Source organism: Lactuca virosa, chromosome 4 (assembly GCF_052849685.1).
Source record: "Lactuca virosa cultivar CGN04683 chromosome 4, Lactuca_virosa_CGN04683_v6, whole genome shotgun sequence".
Lineage (NCBI taxonomy): Eukaryota > Viridiplantae > Streptophyta > Magnoliopsida > Asterales > Asteraceae > Lactuca > Lactuca virosa.
Genome location: NC_136429.1, coordinates 22,194,096 through 22,218,899, shown reverse-complemented (window position 1 = coordinate 22,218,899; position 24,804 = coordinate 22,194,096). Strand labels below are relative to the sequence as shown.

Here is a 24,804-nt window from a genome sequence, read left to right as displayed (position 1 = left end):
GAACGAAAAGTTAAATGAAGAACATTGTCTCACTTGTGCCCTCGGTGAGAGACGCAGATATATTCGCAGTGTTGGAAGGAAACTAAGCATCAACAATAATTTATTTCCAAATGAAGATTCCAACCGTTCCAAAGCTTCCACATCCCAATCTTCAGATAATTCCTAAGTTGATGTATTAACTCAACAAATGCAATACATGCAACAACAAATGCTACATATGCAACAAATGTATAATAACACATTCACGTCCGTCATTCCTAACTTCCAACCACAACCAATGCCACAATTCCAATGCAATCCCAATACACCAACCAACGAGACCAAGGAGAAGGAGAACGAGGACGACAATGAGAACGAGAACAATGAAGATTCTGATTGATCTTTTATGTTATTTTTTAACAATGTTTGTTGAAGACTTTTTTCTTTGTTATTTTGCTATGTAGTAGATTTTTTTTGTAAAGTTTTAATGGTGTGTTATGGTTATTAAGTGTTTGATATTATTCTGCATATATACTGTAATAACCGTTTCACATTTACCAACGACATGTCGTCTCTAGTACTAAAATGAAAGTTGTCTGTCACCTGCTTTTCCAGACGACATATCGTCTGTACTCTGTATTGCTTAACCCTGTCCCAACGACATGTCGTTGGTAAAGGTGACCGTTATACCGGCGACATGTCGTCGGAATAGGTTTATAATAAAACTTTTTTTTTCCTTAAAATCAGTCTCGACGACCCTTTGAAGAGAACATATCTTCGGCATTAGTGGCTCTGTACCGACGACATTTATCCCGAGGACATTTTCCATTTTTACCGACGACTTTGTATAGACAACAAGTCGTCGGTATAGGCTTTTCCGACGAAATATTGCATGCATAGTTGCTGAAAATGTCGTCGGTATAGGCCTCATTCCTTGTGGTGATACTAAACCCTAATCAATGGGGTCTTTTCCACATTTAACAGTAACCTGTTTATATACTTTTTGACAATTGATTAATTATGATCAGATGGGTTAAGAAGTTCAATTGTATACATGGTTGTTAAAAATATAGCAATCATGTAAGTAATTTTTATACGTTCGATATTATGTTCGCATTATATAAGAACTTAAGAGATGAAATGATCAAAATTATGCTGTTTTGTAAAATAAGTTCAAAGTTTTAATCAGGCTAAATTGGTAAACATTCATTTGAATGTATCTGTTGCTAACTAATAATATTATAACTTGTATGAAACAAGTTATCAAAATTATAATAAATTAATATCTGCCATTAATAACCATGCATTAGGTTTAGGAGAAAACGTTTAAAGAAACTAAACAATATTAATTCTTATCTGTAAATGGAGAGGTAGCCAACGATTTTTTCTCTTAAACCCTAAAAATATACTATTTAACAATATAACTGTGTCACTTTATAATAAATTGATAAAAATAACATCATTGAAAAACATGATATGACATAATACAAATCTTGAATAAGAGAGAAGTGTCTGTTTTTCGTTGCCGACATTAAACGACAAAGACTTTTAGGGAAATAATTATATAAATAATAAGGAGTAGTACGGACTAAGGTCATCTTTCACAAGGAGCATTCGTTTCAATCGTTTACAATAGTTTGGACAGGATTATACATATATATAATATATAATAGAGAGATAGAAATAGTATTTTAGTGAGAGACGCCGGTGATCAGAAGTTAGAACTTAGGGTTAGAAGATTGATTCATCCATCGGCCGGGAGAGAGAAAATGGGGCGGAGGAAACTCGAAATTAAGCGGATCCAAGATAAGAGTAGCAGGTTAGTGACATTTTCTAAGCGGAGATTAGGATTATTTAAGAAAGCACGACACCTGTCCGTGATCTGTGATGTTGATGTCGCCGCTTTTGTAATCTCCGATAGCGGCAAGCTCTATGAGTTCTGCAGCGGTGGCTATAATAGTAACAGGTGCATTTCATTGTTTTCTACATTATCCAGCATGATTTTTTTGATTTTCTTTCCGAAAAACTGTTCCTACATATGTGTTCTTATTGTATCTTTCTCTATACATGCTGTTCTAATTTAGATATAAATATGGAATCTCTGAACTACATGATGGCATTTCTAGGGCTTTCACAACTGATTTTTTGTCTGAACTAATTAACGATATGTTTAATGCCATACTCTTATAATTAGAAATGCATGTAGATCTTATGGTCCATTTTATTCATCCGACTATCCAAGTAGTAATTAAGCACCTATTCTTGGTGGCATGTGGAGATTCAAAGCCACTTGTGGTGAAAATAATGTACATGTTTGCTTAGTAAATGTTTCCATTTTTGCCATGATAGTAACAACATATATATGTCCTTGTAGGTTTTACTGTATACTAACTAGTTGTTACTTTGGTTCAGTGGTTTTGAGCACGTTGTTAGTAGGAACCTGAGGTGTAGATAGTGGTTACACATTGATTAGAAACACTCTACTCCAAACAATTATTAATGATAACATATATATAAATCATGTTATTTATAAGGGTTAATGTTGAAAAAAAAAACCAACTTCACTATCTAAAAGATCCACTACAAATTCTCTTAACTATTAAAGTCTATCAAGTATTTCACTCAAACCAATTGTCACAATCACTAATTCCTAATCAATTAAGTAATTATCATAAATCACTTGACAATAGTTATTTTTTTCTTCAAACTTGAAGCTTGATTAAAAATATATAAACAATTTAGCATTCAAGCAATGATTTTATTCATAGAAATTAATAAAAACAAACACAACTCATTCCTAATTAACTAATAGTACCACTAATTACACCCATTATTGGAAATAAAAGTTTAGCTACTCATCTTGAACTAATAATATTGATTGTACTAATGAATCAAAGGAGAAAAATGATGAAAATTTAACAAATCAAAAGTTGCATGTTGCCTATGACAAATCCCCCTCCCCCGACCCCCACCAAATGAAAAAAAAAAATCCCTCAGCTGTTAAGTTGGTTTTCTTAAAAATTATTGAGTACCTCGTAAGGGTGGTGCATTTTTCGTTCTATATTTTGGCTATAAAGGGCATGGTTCGTGCTAAATTAGCATAATGTTTTCCATCTTGCTTGTTTAAACACTTTTACTCCTTGCTTAGGGGCAGGCTGAGCATTCGGAGATTATGACAATATTTTAATACTTTCCAATTTTGATCTTTTCATGGACTTCTTTGAGAACTTTGTTCAACTTTGGGGTGTTACCTCAATCTTGACACAAAGCACAAAAAGAAATTCATTTTTAAAACATCTTTCATGATATACTTTAACACTATAAAAAAGATGTCAAATCATATCATATAATGTTATACTTACAACGAAACTCTAAAATGATAAATTCGGTTTTTACATTACATAAAGACCACTAAAAGAAATCACATGTAAGTCCAATATGCTATTTATAAGTAGATAGTTGCCCATATTTCATAGGCTTTGGGTAGTTGTTTGTACGATGTCGAATTGAATCGTAATTATAACAGACTCTCTTCCAAAGACAATTACTCATCATATGGATAAGATGACCATATTTATAGCAAATGTTCTATCATACATTCTCTAGCATGATTCTTATTACATTTGGAACAATTTGGTTTGTCAAGTGTACTTGCGCCTTCATTTAATGGATTCTTGAATGTTTGACTAGAGTTCCTCTATTCGAACTTTCTTTTCTCATTAGATGATGATTGATTGGCACTTAACCATCCTTCTGAACAAAGATTTCTAACTACATGACTTCTTGAGAGGTTTTAGTCAAGACATATTGACAAACTTTCGTAAATCATTTCTTAAACCTTGCAGAAAAAGACTACATTACAAGGTTACGTGACTACCTTATCTATGAATACAATGGCATTGGTGTTGCTTATATGATACCATAACTAAACTGAATAGTTTTCAATCAATGGAGAGAATTTAACTTTAACTTAGTTGAATCAAACCATACTCGTTAATTGAGGGTTCATTGGCAGGTTTGAAAACAACTTTCCATGCCATCAAGACAACTCATAACGGCTATGTGTCCTCCTTTTCTTACTAACTTAGAAGGACTAATAGTTATGAGTTCTTTGTAGTTGCATCCATGAGTATAGAAATTCTCAAGATCATGTTTTTTCGGATTTTTTGCGATCGCTCCATGTTTGTAGGGATGAGCAAAATACTCAAAAGAACCGAATCATAACCAAATATGAAAAATGGTGTGGTTCTCAGTTCCTATTTTTCATAAAAATCAATTTCCGGTCCCACGTTTCTCGATTTTTTCATGTTTGGAACCAGAATTGATTTCCTAACTTTGAACAATCATAACTTGTTCATACAAACTCCGAATGAGTTAATTTTTTTTCCCAACATGTAGTTCTATGTCTATGATATATTATAAGATTCTGAATCACCTTAATTAGTTAAGACTTTACAGAGTTAGACAACGCTAAATAAAGGTTGTTAAGGATGTTGGGGGTTGTTTCCAACTGTTTGAATAATTTTTTTACCCAACATTGAATAGCCTTAACTTGTTCATACGAACTCCGAATTAGCTTATTTTTTTTCCAACATGTAGTTCTCTATTATGGTTACCTTTTAGGTTGTTGAATTACCTTAATTTGCTAGGATCGACTAACCCTAAACATGGGCTTTTGGGGTTGTCTCTAACATTTTGCAGAATAATTTGCCTAACTTTAACAACCTTAAGTTGCTCATACGAGCTCTAAATGAGCTGATTTTTTCCCATTATATAGCTTTTTACCAATAGACATTAGGATCGTTTTCCCAAAATAGAAAACTTACTAAATAAAAGTGTTGTTTTTATATAATTTAATCTAATGTGGACTAAAGATTTAAATAACTATAAAAATTTATTAAATTAATTAACAAAACATAAAAAATAATACATAAAAGATTACAATATTAAAGAAAGACAAAACTGCAAATTTGGTCACTGTGGTATTCAAAAAACTTTGGATAGGGTCCAAAAAGTTTTTAACTTGCATGGACCATCCAAAATCAAGAATTTACTATGATTTTGGTCCAAAAAACTTGAAAAGACGGTTTTACTCTTTTATTTTATTTTTTGTATTTTTTATAATCATTCTAATATTTTTTTACTTAAAAAAAAGGAATTATCCCCCCCCCCTCTTTCTCTCTCTCTCACCTCACTTCAGGTGCAATTTAAACTACATACACATTGTTTACGAAACATTGAAGCTTCCATGGCACCATAAATCATCAGAATACAATTAGAATCAGAAATATCGACACCTCCTTGGTTCACCTGCATATGAGTTTCATAAACACCACCTGTCATCTTGATTTGAGATAAGTGACACGAACAAGTAGGCTTTGGGGGCATCAGACTTGTTCATACCTGCTGCTTATCATCACTGGTGGTGGTGAAAATGAAATCCAACATTTTATTAATATTCTCATCATTCACCTGTCTCTTCTTCCCAGGAACATCATCTTCAGAACCAGAAAAGTAGTTAGGAGGATGTCGTACATGAGCAATCAACCAAGAAGAAGAGAAGAGAGGAATTAAGGTCCAATTGAGGGTTTCCAAGCCCTAATCACACCTTAAGCATCATCGGAACAATCCCGTCATCACAATCAGAGCTTCTAGTCACCCTCCCTTCTCTCTCTCACACATACTACCGTATACCTGAACACACTCATGAAGTAGTCATCGACGATCATATGCTATGGGTTTCTTCTCTCGCCTCGTTCTAAAAAAGAACCGTCTCTGGATACAGAGCCTTCTTCACCCCTGCTGATGTAATAATCGTTCATGGGTTGCTGTAATAATCACTTCATCTTCTTCAACATATTCATACACATACAACACAATAAACACACACACACATAATGATGTAAAACCCAGAAATTGATGATGAAAAACTCACACCCCTGCAAATCTCGATCCAAATGCAGATTCAGATTGAAAGAAAAGCTTGTACATATAGGTTTCTGAAAAATAGTGGGGGGGGGAAGAAATAGGAGATGGTAGGATGCTTCATCTTGGGGTAGGCTTCACTTTTGTACTTCTTGTTCTTCAATTTTTTTGCCCACAGACTCTAGTCCGACCCACACCTTTTTCCAGAAATATCACCCTTTTCACAAACATATCAAAATCGAACACAGACATACAATTGGGTTTGATTTTCTTACTTCTTCCAGATTTTAATAATCATTTCACAACTGGTTCTTGTTTGAAAGCTCATATTGACGAGAATCAGAACAAATTGAGAAAAAGGACGACCAAGAGAAAGAGAGAGGGGGGGAGAGAGAACGATGGGGGTGGGAGATAATTCTTTTTTTAAAAATAAAAAAGTATTAGAATGATTATAAAAAATACAAAAAAGAAAATAAAAGGGAAAAACCGTCTTTTCAAGTTTTTTTGGACCAAAATCACAGGAATTTCTTGATTTTGGACCTTCCATGCAAGTTGCAAACTTTTTGGACCTTATCCAAAGTTTTTTGAATACCACAGTGACCAATTTTGCAGTTTTGTCTTAAAGAAAAGAAAACTTACAATCTAGTTCCATGGATATGAGATCCTTACACACTTCTATGAAATTGAAAAACTTCTACAACTTGAAACCCAAATACAAAACTAAGGAAATTTAAAGAGAGATATGAAAATTTTCGGATGCCTTCTTCAACTAGCAAGGCTCTATTTATAATCAAGCGTAGGACTTGAAAATCGGACCTCAACTTCGTTATTTATTGGAAAATGTTTTTTTGTTTTCTTTCAGCATAAGAATCATTTGTCTTTATTTTCTCAATCAGATTCTCTAAAAAGTGACTGTAAAAATTCCACTTGATTTGTAGAGATTCTACCTCCTTTGGCTAAATTTGGAATTTATTTTTATTGATTTCGTCTTTTTTTTCGTTCTTCTTGCTAAATGCACCATCTTTGGAATTGATACTTGCAACTTCATTCATTAGTTAATCTCTTTGTTCTTCCAAACTAAGATCGATACCATTCATATCCTCATTATCAAAATATCATTGTGAAGACATATTATTATCATCTTCCATACATAATTCTATAAGAATTTTTTTTCTCTTTTTTGGATTAGTTTATTTAATTCATCATGGGAAATGATTGGATTTTCTCTTACTATTTTTTCCCGTGTAATGGACCATAACAACTTATCTTCATTTTTGGCATAGTTATCTACCTCATAAGATTTTAATTTTTGATTATTATCATGCTCTCCGATAACATCCATGACTTGACCAATAACATATTTAGGGTTGAATTTTTCCACCATTTGACCTAATAGGTTCTCTTCAAAGAGAGAATATTTGCATAATTTTGTATAATATATAGTCAATAGGCCGTTATCCATGACACCTTGTATTTTGATACAATCAAAAGCACGAATTTGTTTAAAAATAAGGACATATTTTCCCTTTCTAGATCTTTTTGGAAAATTTCTTGTAGAGGGCACAATCTCTCCCATGTTGATAAAAACCAATTTGAAAAATATGTGTTAAGATTAAAGTCTTTAACAAACATAAAGAACAAGCTATGATTTCTTGTTGAATTATGATGACAAAAAGCATACTTCTATGCTTTGATATAATCCTAATATGTAATACTACATTGGTTTTCGAAATTTTTGCTTGTTATAATCCTTAATTGGTATGGGCTTGTACCTCATTCATTCATGGGCATTTTTTTTTACTATTCTTGCCTTATTGGAGGCGATTGTATCCTGACCCCTCTCGATAAATTTTATTTTATGATGACAAATCATGAATCATGTCATTTTCAAAATCTATTCATAACAATCTAGAGACAAGGTTTTTAACATCTTTTTTGTAATTTATTTTGTTGATTTCCAATCAATTCTTAATATAAACTCTTCATTTAGCAACTCCTCTTGGAATTTGGATATACATTCAATATTAGAGAGCATCTCTTTTTTTTTAATGGTTGAATATTTTTTTGAGCATCATTCTACTTACCAGAAGTGAATATGACCAATTCCTCTTTATTTTTGTGTGGATTTATTTGTTTCAGAATGCATCCACATCTGATATTAAAATCACCTATTTCTACTACATTTTTCCAATTATCACTGGCCAAAAGCATGAGATTTTTTTTACTTTAAGCTTACTTAATTTACAGCTTTTATATGTTCTCCCCAAGGAGAAAGATTTTTCTATAAATGATCATAAAGTGGAGCACTATCTATAGTAAGATCTTTATAAAAGTCAAAAATGTAATTTAGGTTTCTTAAAAACCTTTGTAAATAAGTTTGATCTTTAATCTCATCAGTCAATTTATTTTCAAAGTTTATAGATATATTAGTGAGAAGGTATTTTCCTTCTTCAATTTCATGACTAAGGAAACAAACTTTTGTTTGAAAAAAAATTATTTTCTTTCCCGAAATAGTCAAAAGATTATGTTTGATACTTTAGAAGAAAATATTCAAATGTTTACAAGAATGATTAATATTTTTAGAAAATATCATAATATTATCAATATAAACAATCAGAGTAAACATGGGATATATCATTCATAATATTTTGAAATTATGAATGAGACATTTTTTAGTCCAAATGACATAACATTTCATACATATTGACCAAAATGTACCATAAAAGTGGTCTTCTGTCTTCTTCATGAATTGAATTTGTCAATATCTTGATTTTAGATCAAAATTTTAAATAAAATAAAAGTCTCATCCATACGACTTAAAAGGTCTATTTTTATTAGGAATAGGATATTAGATCCATTTTAGAATTTAATTAAGAGGTTTATGGTTTATCACTAATCTTGGGACCCCTCTTTCTTTTTTAGAATTGTTGTTTACATAAAATGTCGAACAACTCCATGAAGATTTAGGTCTCGTTTGATAGATACTGACTGAGAAAGTGTTGACTGAGAAAGGTCTGTCTGGGTAATAAATTCTGACTGAGTAAGAAACCATGTTGTTTGATTATACATCTGACTAAATGTGCTGACTAATGAAAAATGACAATTTTACCCTGCTGTTCTATACAATAATAAATGAAATTGCTAACTAATTAAAACATACAAATCAACATTCAAAATGTAAATTAAACGTAAATCATAATTAGAAAAATAAAAAAACATTTTCATAATAAGTGCAATGATATATTTGAGAGAGTTTATCATCTTTATTATCCTTTATAATTTAGTTTTATTTTTATATAGTTATAAAAAATAATATATTTTTATATTATAATCTAATTTTTTGAGAGAAAATAAAAGATAATTATGATATTTTAAAATATAACATATGAAACAAAAGATATTATTTTGAAAATATTTTATAACTATATTCTGTTTTAATAGTAATAAAAGACCTTTATGAGTCGTGGTATAAAATTTAGCTTTGAAAATTTCAAATAAAAAAGCCCAAATAATGCTTCCAAGCCCAAACACCATTTAACCTACTTGCACTTTTACATATCTTTATTTTTAACAATTTCTTTTGAATAATCGGGCGCCGTCACATTTTCTTCCTAAACTTTCCTTCGTCGAAGCACATACTCTCAAGATATCGCATACAAAAAACGACAGAGATATGGCAAGCCACACCCGTTTTATACAACATTGCAGACAAGAAATGATAGAGCTACACAAGAAACGTTCGTCGGGTATGGAGGCACCGAAAGAAGAGAGGTAGGACAAGGGCATAAGTGGCATACGCTTCTCCTTTCTCAGTCAGCCAATTGCTCTCTTCTAACCGAGTCAGATTTCACTTTCCAAGTCAGATGCTCCAAATTGATTTACCAAACAGCTTTTAACTGACCGAGTTAGTCAAAAATGTCTGACCTGACTCGGTCAGATGATTATCAATCAAACAGAGCCTTACTTTTTCTTATTAAATATTTTTCTAATAATCATTGAACTTTTTTTTTACAAAAATAAATCATCACTTTATTCTTTTGTATAGGAGGAGCCTTTTTGCAAATATCTTTTTCATTTAAATTATTTTTTATGGTAGATGAACCACATGTTTTTTTCCTCTCTCAGAATGCTGAAGGAATTTCATTACAAATTCTCTTATCTCTTTCTATTTTCTAAAGTTTTGATTTTTTCTTTATTAGAAGGGTTTTATAAACTTGTATGTAGGTTGCAAACCTTTATTTCTTCTATTATAAAATTTATTTGATTTTCTTAAAAAAAAAACAAGTTCCCCCTTTTAATTCATTTATCCTACTAGTTCTAAGTTTCGTAATATATTTAAATAAAATTTTCTACCCTTGCAAAATTATAAGTATTCCATTAGACTTTATTCTTTCAGTAGGTTTAACTTGGTGTAGGAATGAATTTTCTAAAATTAAATCTTGTGATAACCTATTTATCATTGTAAAATCGTTCTTTAAACATATTCAATCATTACAAACAAAATTTTTTTAAAAACTTTGTATGATAATATCATTTTTGTTTCGTTAGCTATATATAGTGATATTATTTTTATATATAAACTTATCAAAATATTTAGCTAGGATTAGTCATTCTTTTGTGCAATTTATATCAACACCACTATCAACAAATGATATTATGACTAGACTATATTCCTCATTTATAACTAAGTTAATTTTAATATACCATTTTGGATACTTTGCCTCATAAAAGAGGAAGTTATTGATTTCTATTTTGAAATCTATTTTGTTTTTGAAAGTCCATTCTTTAAAAGTGCTTATATAATAATTTCTTTTTCTTTTTCCATCTTATTAAGTTTGGTTTTGATTCCTATTGTTCATTCTTTTAGTATATTTATTTCATTTCTCAGATCATTAATGGTTGGATTTTTGGTAGGTTGACCATGAAATTTGTTTAGAACTTCATCTAAAGAGTATTAAATCTTTCTATTCTTTAATTTTTATTTTGTTCTTGTTTTTCATGTTCAATAAGTCTTTTTAAAGCATCTCATTTTTATGAGGTTCTTCTATTTGTTCAACTAAATCTAGGAACTTTTGTTCATTATTGAATACATTTATGCTTAAATCATTCATATCTACAATAAGCTTGTAATAATCAATCTTATTATTACAGTACTATTTTATGAGCTTTTTGAGATCATATCTGAACTCTCACTATCTACATAGTTATCAAGGATTCATTATCAATGTTTTCTATTAATTCCCACTTTCTTTTTTATATCTTCATCAATTTGTAGTTCTTAAATCTTTTTCTTATAATCATGAAAGTGGAGAAAATTAAGAAAGAAACGTACCTGGGATTCAAAAACAAAAACCCAATGTTTCAATCTTTGATTTTTTTGTTTGACTATAAAATAAAAATAATAAAGAAACCTGATGAAGAAGGAATATATCACGTAGACATCACTTTGGGCCATTCCGGGAAGCAATGAAGGAAGACAGAAGGCGGTGCTCGGAAATCAATATCTATGAGCTTCCAGCTTCAACCACGGTGGTAGTGCGTGGCGGTGAAGGGGGGGTCGTGTTGGGGGTGTCTCATAGGTGATGCGCTCTCTCTCTCTCTCTCTCTCCCTCTTTCTCGCTCGCTCTCTCTCTCTCTGCATTCCTTCTCTCTCTTTTCTTTCTATAATTGTAACATCCATACACATATCATTCGTTTCGTCAATCGATTTAGGGCTTGAATATGGAACAAATAGAGAAGACAGAGAGAAATGGTGAAATCGATCTACAGGGGTGGTGGGAAGCGGTGAAATCGATTTAGGGCTAATGTTCTAAATTTATCTTTGCTTCTTGCGTGATATAAGGAATTGTTGTTGATCTACCATAATTAACTATGCAAAGATTACTATAATACCCTTAAATGATTTATTTAATGATTTATTTTTTTCTAATTTCCTATTGGTGCATTCATGCACACAATAGTTGCTAGAAACATTTGAACCTAGCTCTCTCTCTCTCTCTCTCTCTCTATATATATATATATATATATATATATATATATATATATATATATAGTGATTAATATGAACTTGTAAAAAACACGGGCTTCGCACCGCACCGGTTTTGTATTTGTTAATTATGGAAACATCGTGGAAACAAAAGCCAGAAGTCATAGGAATATCATATTTTTAGAAGGCATCTAATAAGGGAATAAAGGTGTAAAAGTTTGGAAAGTAATGTGGCAAAATGAAGGTCAACAAAATTTTACTAAGGTACTAAAAGTGTAAAAGTTTGGAAATTCGTGTGGCAAAATGAAAGTCAACAAAAGTTTACTATTCCTAACTTGGTCAAGCTTTAATATATATATACATATAATAGTGTTTATATTATGTTAGTAAAATTAAATGGTTGTGTTATAATTATCAGTTTTGACATATATGCTAATTTAGTGTATGCCCTATATGTAACAAGGATTAAAAGTCTTTTACAACCTATACAGTCTATAATTACCCAATTCAATAACCTACTTCATTGTTGAATGTTTTAATGTTAAACATATTATCAATATACCACTTAATCAATTATTTGTTTTGCTTTTACCCATAAGCACACTAACAAACATCTGCCCATACCTAACTGAGTATTCAAAGGTTATACCTAACTGAGTATTCAAAGGTTATGACACAAGTATAATTTTCTTAGTACATGCTTATTTCCTCTGTTTTCACTTTTACATGCTTCCATGATTTTGTTTACTATTTATTAATGAGCATGTCTCTTACCTAACATGGAATTCAAAGGTTATAAAACATAAGTATAGTTTTCTTAGTACGTGTTCATGGCCTCCTTTTGCAATTTTACATGCTTCTATGATTTCATGTTTATTTTTTATTTTAGTTCTTTGCTTGCACATGGTGTTCTGATTGGCTAGTGTTGATTGACTAGTGCAGCAGGAATTAGGTCGGTCACCCGCCACCTAGTTGGATTTGGGGACTTGGCAGTAAACACCCCTCAGACTTAGTTTCTCAAACCAATTAGGTTGTTTTGGTGGACTTTTATTGTATATTACATAGATTATATTAACTTTTCTCTCTCTCTCTCTCTCTCTCTCTCTCTCTCTCTCTCTCTCTCAATATATATATATATATATATATATATATATATATATATATATATATATATATATATTCTCAATCTGGCCTTGGGGGACAATTTAACAATGGTAAACGGAAATGGCAAGATATTATCTAAATTATTTAGCATTCATATATGACTATAACTTGAAGTGTTATAAGCTTATTTTTTCATAATAACAACACATTTTTGTAGAGTTGCAATTAAGAATGGAGATTTTTTCATGGGAGCATTGAGAATCCTTGATGGAATCAATGCCAAGATGGAGACTCCAAAAGTAAGAAACAAGACTTTAATTTGTGGAATTGACCAGTTAAGGTAGTCTGGTTTGTTACTGTCGATAGTGGTGTAACAATTTTGTGTCTCTTGTTGAAGCAAAACAGTTGGGTATCAATATCATGAAGGGGAGTTGCTTCAACAAAGGATTAAACTCAAATAAACAGTTAACTATGGGGTGACACACGATATAAGTGCAAAGATTAGAGATTGTGAAGAGATCACCACCCTATTAGTGGTTGCAATAGATGGCTTCTAACTCGTGCTTATGTTAGAGTTTTTCACAAAGTATGTGATTTCCAAATGCCTTTTGCTAACTCAATATGTATCTTCATGGTTTTTATGCAAAATGTTGTTAAGAACGAAATGAATATGATATACATTATGCAATTCAATTAGGGCTTCGAAACAAGTCCTTTTATTTAGTGGATATAAAGGAGGAGTTGGGAAAAATTATGATAATATAAACTGTCCTAAAGAAAATCGAGCAAGTTCATGGTGAGTTTAAGGACGTGAGGCATAAGGAGTTGCTTAAGAAGCTTCCATAAGACCGAAGGTGGATCGAGTTGGAACTAGATTCCAAGCCAACTTCCAAATCCCCTTTTTGTATGGCACGGCCATAGTTACAATAGTTGTAGAAACAACTTAAAGACGATAAGGGTAAATTAACCATCCATGGACCTCTATGGTTCAATGATCTTGTTCTAACGAAATATGAATGATTCTTAATGAATATGCATTGGTTTTCGAGTTTTGAACAAGGTCATGGAGATAAAACAAGTATCCTTTTAATTTTGAAATTAAAAGGATTGCCTTGGTCATGCATTGGTTCATATTCCTTTTAACGAAATATGAATGATTCTTAATGAATATGCATTGGTTTTCGAGTTTTGAACAAGGTCATGGAGATAAAACAAGTATCCTTTTAATTTTGAAATTAAAAGGATTGCCTTGGTCATGCATTGGTTTATATTCCTTTTAACGAAATATGAATGATTCTTAATGAATATGCATTGGTTTTCGAGTTTTGAACAAGGTCATGGAGATAAAACAAGTATCCTTTTAATTTTGAAATTAAAAGGATTGCCTTGGTCATGCATTGGTTCATATTCCTTTTAACGAAATATGAATGATTCTTAATGAATATGCATTGGTTTTCGAGTTTTGAACAAGGTCATGGAGATAAAACAAGTATCCTTTTAATTTTGAAATTAAAAGGATTGCCTTGGTCATGCATTGGTTTATATTCCTTTTAACGAAATATGAATGATTCTTAATGAATATGCATTGGTTTTCGAGTTTTGAACAAGGTCATGGAGATAAAACAAGTATCCTTTTAATTTTGAAATTAAAAGGATTGCCTTGGTCATGCATTGGTTCATATTCCTTTTAACGAAATATGAATGATTCTTAATGAATATGCATTGGTTTTCGAGTTTTGAACAAGGTCATGGAGATAAAACAAGTATCCTTTTAATTTTGAAATTAAAAGGATTGCCTTGGTCATGCATTGGTTCATATTCCTTTTAACGAAATATGAATGATTCTTAATGAATATGCATTGGTTTTCGAGTTTTGAACAAGGTCATGGAGATAAAACAAGTATCCTTTTAATTTTGAAATTAAAAGGATTGCCTTGGTCATGCATTGGTTCATATTCCTTTTAACGAAATATGAATGATTCTTAATGAATATGCATTGGTTTTCGAGTTTTGAACAAGGTCATGGAGATAAAACAAGTATCCTTTTAATTTGATCAATTGGGAACAACCTAATATTTCTCTAAGCCTAACTTCAGACCAAAGTACTATCAAGTTTAGATTGCCGAAGAGGACAAAGAAAAAATGACGTGTTAAAACTTTAAAGTATGATTCCTATAAGTTCTTGGTCATTCTTTTTTGTTAAAAAAATCCACTTATTCCATAATTTGCATGACAAGTTTTTGGTGATGTACTTGGACAAAATCATCGTTTATAGTCATCTTTATATGAGCATGTTTTTCACTTGACACGAGTATTACATGTTTATTTGTATAACGAGCTTTATGAGAAATAGAAGTGCTTATGTACTTAGAAGCAGATGGAATCTTAGGACACAAGATCAATATTTATGGTCGAGGATGGGTGAATCCAAAATGAAAGCTATTGGATATTGGATGGGTCCAACAAAGGTTGAGGAACTTCGATTTTTCTTTGGCATGTGAACCATTAATAGAATTTTATCCAATGATGCTTGAGTCAGGTAGATCCTTTTATGGATATCTTGAAAAATGATTAAGTGTGGGAGTAGGATGCTAATTGTCAAGTAGCTATCCAAGGGTTGAAGGGTATCGTAATGTGAGAACGGGTGATGAGACTACTAGATAAGGCTCAATCATTCAACTTACATATAGATACATCGGACTTTGGGTATGTCCTATTGCATGAGACACTCAATTGCATTTGAAAATCGAAAGTTGAATAAGTTGGAGAGGTGTTGTAACATTCAATAAAAATAGATGAAATGTGGTTATACATTCCTTGCTGATTTAAGGCATGATTTGCTCCAGAAAAGTTTATGATCTAGAAGTATAATATTTCCATGAGCTATTTCTAAACCTAAAAAATGTTGAGTCCAAATCAAGCTTGAAAAACGATTCTCTAGTGTAATTTCTTACTTAGTAGAGTGAAACCCCACAAAGACAAACATAGTGACAAATGCACTAAGTTGCAAGGTGGAGATTGCAACAGTTATGTAATCCTTATTCTTTCTACATTACCAAATTAAAGAAGTATTAACACAAAATCATTTGGCTAAGAATCTAATGGAAATGGATCGAGAAAGGAAAACTTGATGTTTTTTGATAAAAGGGTGACATGATGTTCACCAAGGGAGATCGGTTATTCGTGCCTAAGTAGGATAACCTTAGGTGGAGCATTGCAAAAGAGTTTTGATTCCAAAAGTGTTGTACTTGCAGGGATAAGACAATCATTAACATTGATCTAATACTTATTGTCGTATGGAATGATGTAGAAGTAGACGTTAACGTGTTTGGTGTAACACAAAGACAAAGTCAAGCTACGCCAACCAAAAGTATTATTAGCATCATTACCAACATTCGCGGGTCCATGGGAAAGTATACTTATGGAATATATCACATGATTGTGAACCTTGGAAGGATGTATCAACATCATTATGGGCATTGATCAATTATCATACTATGCGACTTCTATTGTAGCATCAATCAGTTACATTGTTGATGAGATGGCTATTGGGGTATACCATAGATGATTATCATAGGTGGTCGAGATCTACGATTCAAGGGTAGTTTTAGACAAAATTATTCAAACAACTAGGAACAGAGCTAAACTTTTTCATAAGCTTATATCCTATGGAAAATAGAGACGGTGAGTGTTTTACTTTAGATATAATAATGGAACTATATGATTGAACCAAAGGACTTGGAAAGACTTCTTGATATAATAGCAAAAAGGTGATGCAATAGTTCAAATCCCTTTTAATATAATCATGAGACGAAAACCTTTAACTTTGAATGCATTGGCCACAACTTATGAAGGGAATATAATGACTTCTTATAAGTCGGAAAAGGAGTGGTACACAAGAGCCTAGTGCGCCAATGCGAATGTCTTCTCCCCGATGATAAGGATAGTTGGAAAATCTCATACCAACTCCAACTCCCGCCTAATTTGAAGAGCCACTTGGTTTTCTATGTGAACATCCGCAATTCATATTACAAAGACTTGGAAGACCCGAATTGAGGAGTGTCTAAGTAAGCACCAACGACTGTAATGACCTCTTTCAATCGAGAGGTTTGGGAGATTTATTTGGACCTAACTACAAGGAAACGAGGAAGGCACGATGGAGACATCACTATGTAATGAGACACATGTTCATATATATTTTGTAAAGATTCTAGTGAGCTTGTAGAAGGATATTGAATAATCGTCTTCAAGAAGCAACATGCTTTAATTGCTTTCCTTTACGTTTTCCAAAAAGCCTCAAGTATAATAAGGCTCTCCCATTTCGTTTGTACTCGCCTTTGAATTATTGTACAAGTTCTCTAAGTCATTCAAGCATTTAGCTACTTGGCTTTGTTTCCTTTATTTGGTGTTTATGACCCATAGTTGGCTGAGTTTGGGGGACTAAATGTTGCATGGTGAGTTTGAACAAGTCCATCAGATGGTGCTTGAACATCATCTCTCTCTCTCTCTCTCTCTCTCTCTCTCTCTCTCACACACACACACACACACTATTTACCTGCATAATTTTTATTAGTAAAGGTCAAGGGTGGTCATTCATCCTTTACACTTGGGGCTTTATACTTCATGCACCACAATTTGGTTTTGGACTAATTTTTTATTGGGAGAATTTCATATATGTACTTCTTAAACATCAAAATATCATATTTGACTAATGTAGTTGTTTAATATCATATTTACCCTTTATAAAAACCTTCAAAATATCATATTTCCCCAAATCTTTTTTTACAATGTTTTTAATAGTTAATAATCATTTTTTATATTTTAGAATTATTATAATAATTAAAAAAACTTTAACTGTATTATCCCTACGTCTATAATAATGAAACATTACTTTTAGATTGCTGAAATCTTGCTCTCTTGACAAACAAAACGCTTCATCTTTAGACCTCTCCATGGAATGTATGTATTGGTTGTTTAGTTTTTGTTGTTGGTGAATATTGTCATGATGTAGATAGATGATATTTTAAATATTACCATTGATATTTTGATGTTTAAGGACACATATGATATTTTGATATCTAAGAAGGGCATATATATATATATATATATATATATATATATATATATATATATATATATATATATAAAGCATATACAATACTTTAAAATTTTATGAAGGGTAAACATGATATTTAGAAATTAAGTTAGGAAAATATGATATTTTGATGTTTAATAAGGAAATATACGAAATTCTCCCTATTTTATTACTATTTTATTACGACAATATGTCAATTACTTCAATCTTTCGGTAGTTAAAGGTTGCAATCTAATCTTTGGATCTGGATGTTATCTAACTGGCTATGGTTCGTTGTAGGGCTTATTATTCCTTGGCATAAAAAATCCGAATAATTTAGTTGTTCCAATATTTTCAGGGCTAATCCCACAGAAAGCTAATCAAGGGCCTTTGTCTTTTGATTCCATTTATAATGCAATCCATTCTAATCAAATAGTAAATTATGCAACACAACCAAATATGGTTACCTTTTTTAAGCTTACAAGTAATCATTATAGACTTAAATGTTATCTATCTAACCAGCTATTGTTTAGTGTGGAGCTTATCCTTTCCAGGTATCTGGCAGAAGAGAGAACCACCCAAGAAGGAGCTTGTGAAGATATGGTAAGTAATGACTATTTGAGCAACTGGTAGTAGCTCTCTACTATTTGTGATCTATAATTGTCTATTCATATCTTGATCTCACCATATAACATTAAATTTGCAAGATATCTTGTAGGCATTTAACAAGTCCACAAGATTCCGAACATGCAAAGAGCTTCTAAAGTCAGTGAGAAGGTATGTATATACACATATCATGGAAGCACTATATATGTCTGTGTATGATGTATGGTCAATCAAGTAGCTAGCGTGTGTGTGTGTATATATATATATATATATATATATATATATATATATATATATATATATATATATATAGGGATCATTAAGTAGTTTTAAAATTCAAATTAAGATAATCCCAGAGCTTGACAGGGTTGACGAAGAACCAAATGAGGTCTCTGTGAGTGACATGACAGAGTTAGAGGAGGAACTTCATGCTGCTCTTTTGCATACAAGATCTAAAAAGGTTATTCATTGTCTAACTAACTGATTCTGCTCTCTCATTGAGTCTGTAAATTGACAATATAATTATAATATTGTTTGCACAGACACAATTGCTGGTGGAGCGCATGTCTACCTTCCACGAACAGGAAAGGAAACTAACTAAGGAAAAGGAAGAACTGAAACAGCAGGTAAATATATATATACATATCTCTTATTAACACGAAAACTGCAATTGTTTCACCTCAATCTTGTTGTGGAGTTGCCATGGAAGAATTATTGATGAGATGCATTTGACTTACAGTTACAGGTGGCATCAGCAAAGAAGAACCAGAAAGATGGTGATGGTGGTGGTGGAGGTCTTGACCACTCTGCAAATAGCCATAGTTATGACCAGACCAATCTATATCCACCACAACCACTTTTAACAACACTCCCTCTCTTCAAGGAGTAGATGATGTTTTGTTATATTAATCAACTAATTCAAGGAATATATAGACGATGTCTTTAGAAAGCCACGAGATAATAAAATATAAAATAAAAAAAGCCTCTACTTCCGATTTCTATGCATGCCTTGGTTTGGTTGGTCCCTATTATAAAAGTTGTATGAGAGAATGGGTATTAACTTAATCGAGAACTATAGTATTATATCTAATGATGTGAAGATGCAAGTTCCACATTATAAATATGACGATTTTCTTCGTATTGGGTGTTTATCATACAAAATAATAATTTATTTGTGGTTTAAATATATATAAGGCCGGTGTCATGGAGATGATTAGAAGGAGTGTGGTGATGATGTACTGTGGTGTTCAAAGGATAAGTGGAAAGAGTCATGGTCAACTAGCATGGGAGAGCTTCACCTAGAAGTAGAAGAAAGGTTTATTTTGAGTAGTTTCATATATGCTCCATTGTTGGTTAAACGGCCAGGCCGGATTGAGATCAGAACAAAGTTATTCTTGTATGGGCTGAGTTTGTCTTTTAATCTCATTGTTCCCATAACCTTTACTGGAGAGGATTTTATAAAGTAGCATCATTTTCCATAAGATAGATAAAGATTAAGTTTTTTCAAAAACTAGCCATAAAAACCACATATGTGGTTTCGTCGAGCCATCTACGATTTCAAATTTTCCAAAAAAAAAAAAAAAAAATGGATGGTCATTTTGTCCATACATGAAATCGCATATGGCGAGCATTTGTTATTTTTTTCCTCTTATCTCACATGTGATTACATCATTTTTATTTATTTATTTATTTATTTTTTTGTAATATCATATTTGAACATATTTGGTATCAGATTGGAAGCTTATTGACTTAGTATGTATTTTATTTTATTTTTCTAATTTTTTTAACGTAATCTCTACATGATCAGGGATACCATATAAGAACGCCCACAAAATGCATAGAAAAGTAGAAAAACTGAACAATAAAAAATTAAGATGAAAGAAACAGCAAATGGCATGGCTTTCGCTTTTCTTTTCGAATTCCTGGAAAAAACGAACAAGAAAGATTTACATAAAATAATTACAACATTGTTAATCAGAACCTCATCTTTGAATGTGAAAATGAGGTCAAATGTGTTTAGAGTTTAATATAATGGGTTAATGAGCTATGAAACAATAGATGGGTCATGATTATGCAGCCCATTCAAGTCATGATTACGCAGCCCAGTCAATTCAAAGCAAAATGCATTCATGTTTGTCTGGTTTCATAGCTATTTTTGGTTAAGTTATTAAAAAACTTGACTATTTTTTTTTAATTTCATTTTATTAAATATTTAATTGACATTTAATATGTTAAAAGATGATTATAGATATTATATTTGAACACTTGTGATTTAACTTTTTGCAATAAATAAATGAATGAATAAGAAGCTTTGTATATAATTGTAAATCTACCTCAAACAACTTTAGGACATTTTTTGTTTTTAATTACTTTCAAAATAGGTTTCTCGCTTAGAGTAGCCACATGGAGATGGTTTTATTATTTTCTATGAATATGTAAAAACGTCATTTTTTTGCTTTCGTTAATAACCTAGTACTAATTACCCCCTCCTAGCCACACCTGATTAAAGTCATCGCTTTCAGGATTAAAACGTGGGACCTCGTATATAAAGATCCACTATATGTAAGAACCTTGAATTTAGAGAAAGTTGACTTTTAGTCAAATATTGACCATTAGGGCAAAATGGCCAATAATGAGAATTATACGAGATTACGAAGTTGTGACTTCATGAAAATGGGTAATAAGAGTTGAAGTCATTAATATGAGAGAAGATGAGTAAGTTCAAGAGAAAGAATGCATGAGAAGATGCATTTTTGGTCGAAATGATAAAATGAGAATTTTATACTTTTTAGGCCAACTTTGTGACTTAACAGATTAAGACCCATACTAAGTCAGTGAGATATGACTTAACAGAAGTGTAGAGTATGTTCCCACCTTCGTGTGGATATAAATAACATCGAAAACGGATAAGAAACGAAGAAGTTATGAAGGTTAGAAGTTGGAACAAAATTGTCCGGAAGCTGGTATGGAATCAGCCCAAAGGGATACTGTCAAGCAGTCACCACGGTGCGGTAAGCATTATGAAGGATTCAGACGTTTCTGTCTGATAGAGAAAGAATTAGCATTGAACTTTGTCGAGGCGTGACAATATGTTCCTTATGGCACGGTGGCGCATAGTAAGTTGCCTTTCACCGCGATGCAAGTGATCACCGTGGCGCGGTTACGCATCAGAGTAAAGCCTGTTAAGCCTTCATTCTTGCCAAAACACCCCCAAAACTCTTTGGAGATAAGCTGGGATGAATCTGAGGAAGATAGACGATCAAGATGCTATTAAGGGTGTTTGAGGCTTGGATTAGAGATGAAAAGCTCATGAGGTAATCATCTTCTCCATTTTAAGCTAGTGTGGTTTTAATGGTATTTTTAATGAATTGAGCTAGCTATGTTATATTAGAGTAAGAAAGCTTGTTAGTAGTGCTAATGAAGGTGTTTAGATGCCTTAAACAAGCTTTGTATGTAATCCCCAAGAGTGGGATTAATCCAATAAAAGTTAGGGTTTGAAACCCTAAGTAGTGATTATGTTTAACTGATGTATTAAATGTAGATTATAATGAATTAGGTATTATGGGATGTTTAATTCATTAATTGATTGAGGTTAAGAGATAGAGAATGAAAATATAGAGTTTTGATCCATTAAGTGGTAATTTTGACCTTAAGAGTCATTAAGCTCTTAATAGGCTAATACAAGTAATAAGAACTTGTATATATATGATTATGCCTAAAAGAAAGAAGATGGATCCAGAATGCATCAATGGTAGAGTAGAGGACAACGGGACAGTTAGTCTTCACTAACTAACAAGGTGAGTTATTACTCTCTCCCTCTCTCTCTTTCTCTCTCTCTCTTTAAATTATTTGATCCATTAAGTGGTCATTTTGACCTTGTCATTCCTCACAATTTAATGATCAATTTGATATGATCATATAGATAAATGTAAGTGAATTTTAATTGTTTAATAATTAAAATTATCTAATAACAAGTTAAATGATGAAACAAGACATTGGAGAACATAAAATAATTCCCTATTTGAGTTGAATTATTTTGTAAAAAATAACCTTTGGAAACCTAAATTAATCTTTGTATTTAAAAGGGCAATTAGACCATTTTCTCCTTAATTAATGGGTTTTTGATAAGGCATAGATAAGTTGCACTAATTGTGTTTTCAAATAGATCAGTTTTTTTTTTAATAATGTGTTTTGACAGAACTACCCCCTATTAATGAAATATTAGGCATTATTTCAAAGGCAAATAGGTCATTTCGAGTCTACGTATTCTAGGAGCCATTATTTTTCCAACTTCATCATGTCGTTTCAATTCTCCAGACCAGTTCGATCGTCTGTAATCTTCCCCAACGTCAAACTTCCCACGATAAAGAAAAACCATACAATCCTTTATAGATAATCATTATCACTATCGATTTTTGCGAATGTTAGTGAAGCCAGTACTTCTTCAACAATCATTGCATCAAAGTGAGTTTTTCTTCTTTCCCTGTTACTTGTAATCACTGTTTCCCCTTGTTTTTGTTTAAAAAAATGATATAAACTTATGCAATGTGTATTTTGTTAGTAGAATGTCTACTTCATGAGCGTGAACTTCATTGGATGATCTTCCTGTAGAAATTCTGACTCACATTATCGCAATGGTAGGGTCTGATTCCATTAAAGAAGTTATGTCTGAAAGAATTTGGTACATAATTCTCATTCATTATCTTATTAACAATATTAGATGAATAATAATTTGATAATAACTGTAAATTTCAATTTCTGAAGTTCCAAAAAGATGAATGAAGCGGGTAAAGATCATGATGTGTTCAGAACAGTATCCCTCGATGAGTTTCCAGTTAGTGAAGGCTTGGGTTCCAAAATTTTGAAGGTTGATTCATTTATATACAAAAGTGCATATTATAATAACACAGAAGCCATGTATAGAACATGAGTGGTATGTGTCATTGAGTAATTTTATATTTTTAGTTTAATTATTGTAGTTGTCTTAATGATATTGTTATTTTGTTAACAAGTAGAGTACTTTTGTAATGTTAATTTTCCTTTGGGATTGAAGTTGCTGAATGATGTCGGATATGATGGTCATCAGGAGGCTAACTATTTGCTCGGGATGATCTACATATCAAGACGTTTTCCTGAATGTGAGCAAGGTATGTATACTTTGTACATTATATTATAGTTAACATATGTGTCTACATTGTACACTATATTATAGTTAGCATATGTTTAAAATGTGTACTTGTAGGTTTGTGTATACTTGATGCATATTTCGGTGTGGTTGCTCCCGATTATGAAGACTATGAAGAATGTGTTGAAGGTGCCAAAAAGTTGTTGCGGAATATACATGTTGTGCATAGACCTACAACGCATAACATCACCTTTCAATGTGGATCATTCTGTCGACGGGGAATTTGCATCATTTTTGGAAGATGATGACCCACAAAAGTATTGCAAAACATGTCGTTGGTACGTAGAGTATGGTAAATTTTGTAGATTTATTAGGGATGTGTAATAACAGATAATGTTTTGTAAATGTACAGTGTGATTACTCTTTTTTGTTTGGTTTTTTTGTGGATGCATTTATATATATATATATATATATATATATATATATATATATATATATATATATATATATATATAGGCTTAGGTTATTTTATTTTTACTAACTATTGTGTGCCAGAATGCACAGATCTGGACCACCGGATGGAATAGAATCAAAGGTCATGATCTGAGGGTCTATGATATTACAATAGGGTAACATGTACCATATAATCACACAAATTTCAGCATAAGGGCATTTTAGTCAATTAACCTATATTAAAAAAAGAAATTTTCAGATTTTTAGGAATAATTAATTCCTTTATTTTTTAAAATATGAATATTTTAAATTAATTCAAATTTAAAAATCCGATTTTATTCTGTCAGAATGACAGAATGCCAACCATAAACTAGTAAATATATTTTCAATTTTATTCTTGCAGAATATATTTCCAATGCATGTATTTTTTATAATTAACCTGATTTAAGAATTCTAGATTATTATTCATATACAACCAAGTTGGGTCTATGATTTTATTCTTAATAAACATATGAAATAAAATACAAATTTATACATATTCTTACAAACTAA

General features: G+C 31.6%; 1 protein-coding gene across 1 annotated transcript; it reads left to right on the top strand.

The window, feature by feature from the left end:
* The first annotated feature begins 1,597 nt into the window (after positions 1-1,597).
* On the top strand, positions 1,598-19,673 carry LOC145169525 (agamous-like MADS-box protein AGL27). The gene is made up of 6 exons (XM_079088070.1): positions 1,598-1,945; positions 18,602-18,671; positions 18,787-18,845; positions 19,041-19,134; positions 19,217-19,300; positions 19,414-19,673. Exons 1-6 carry the CDS (start codon positions 1,749-1,751, stop codon positions 19,561-19,563), a joined length of 654 nt encoding a protein of 217 aa, XP_078944196.1. The 5' UTR covers positions 1,598-1,748; the 3' UTR covers positions 19,564-19,673.
* Positions 19,674-24,804: the final 5,131 nt, after the last annotated feature.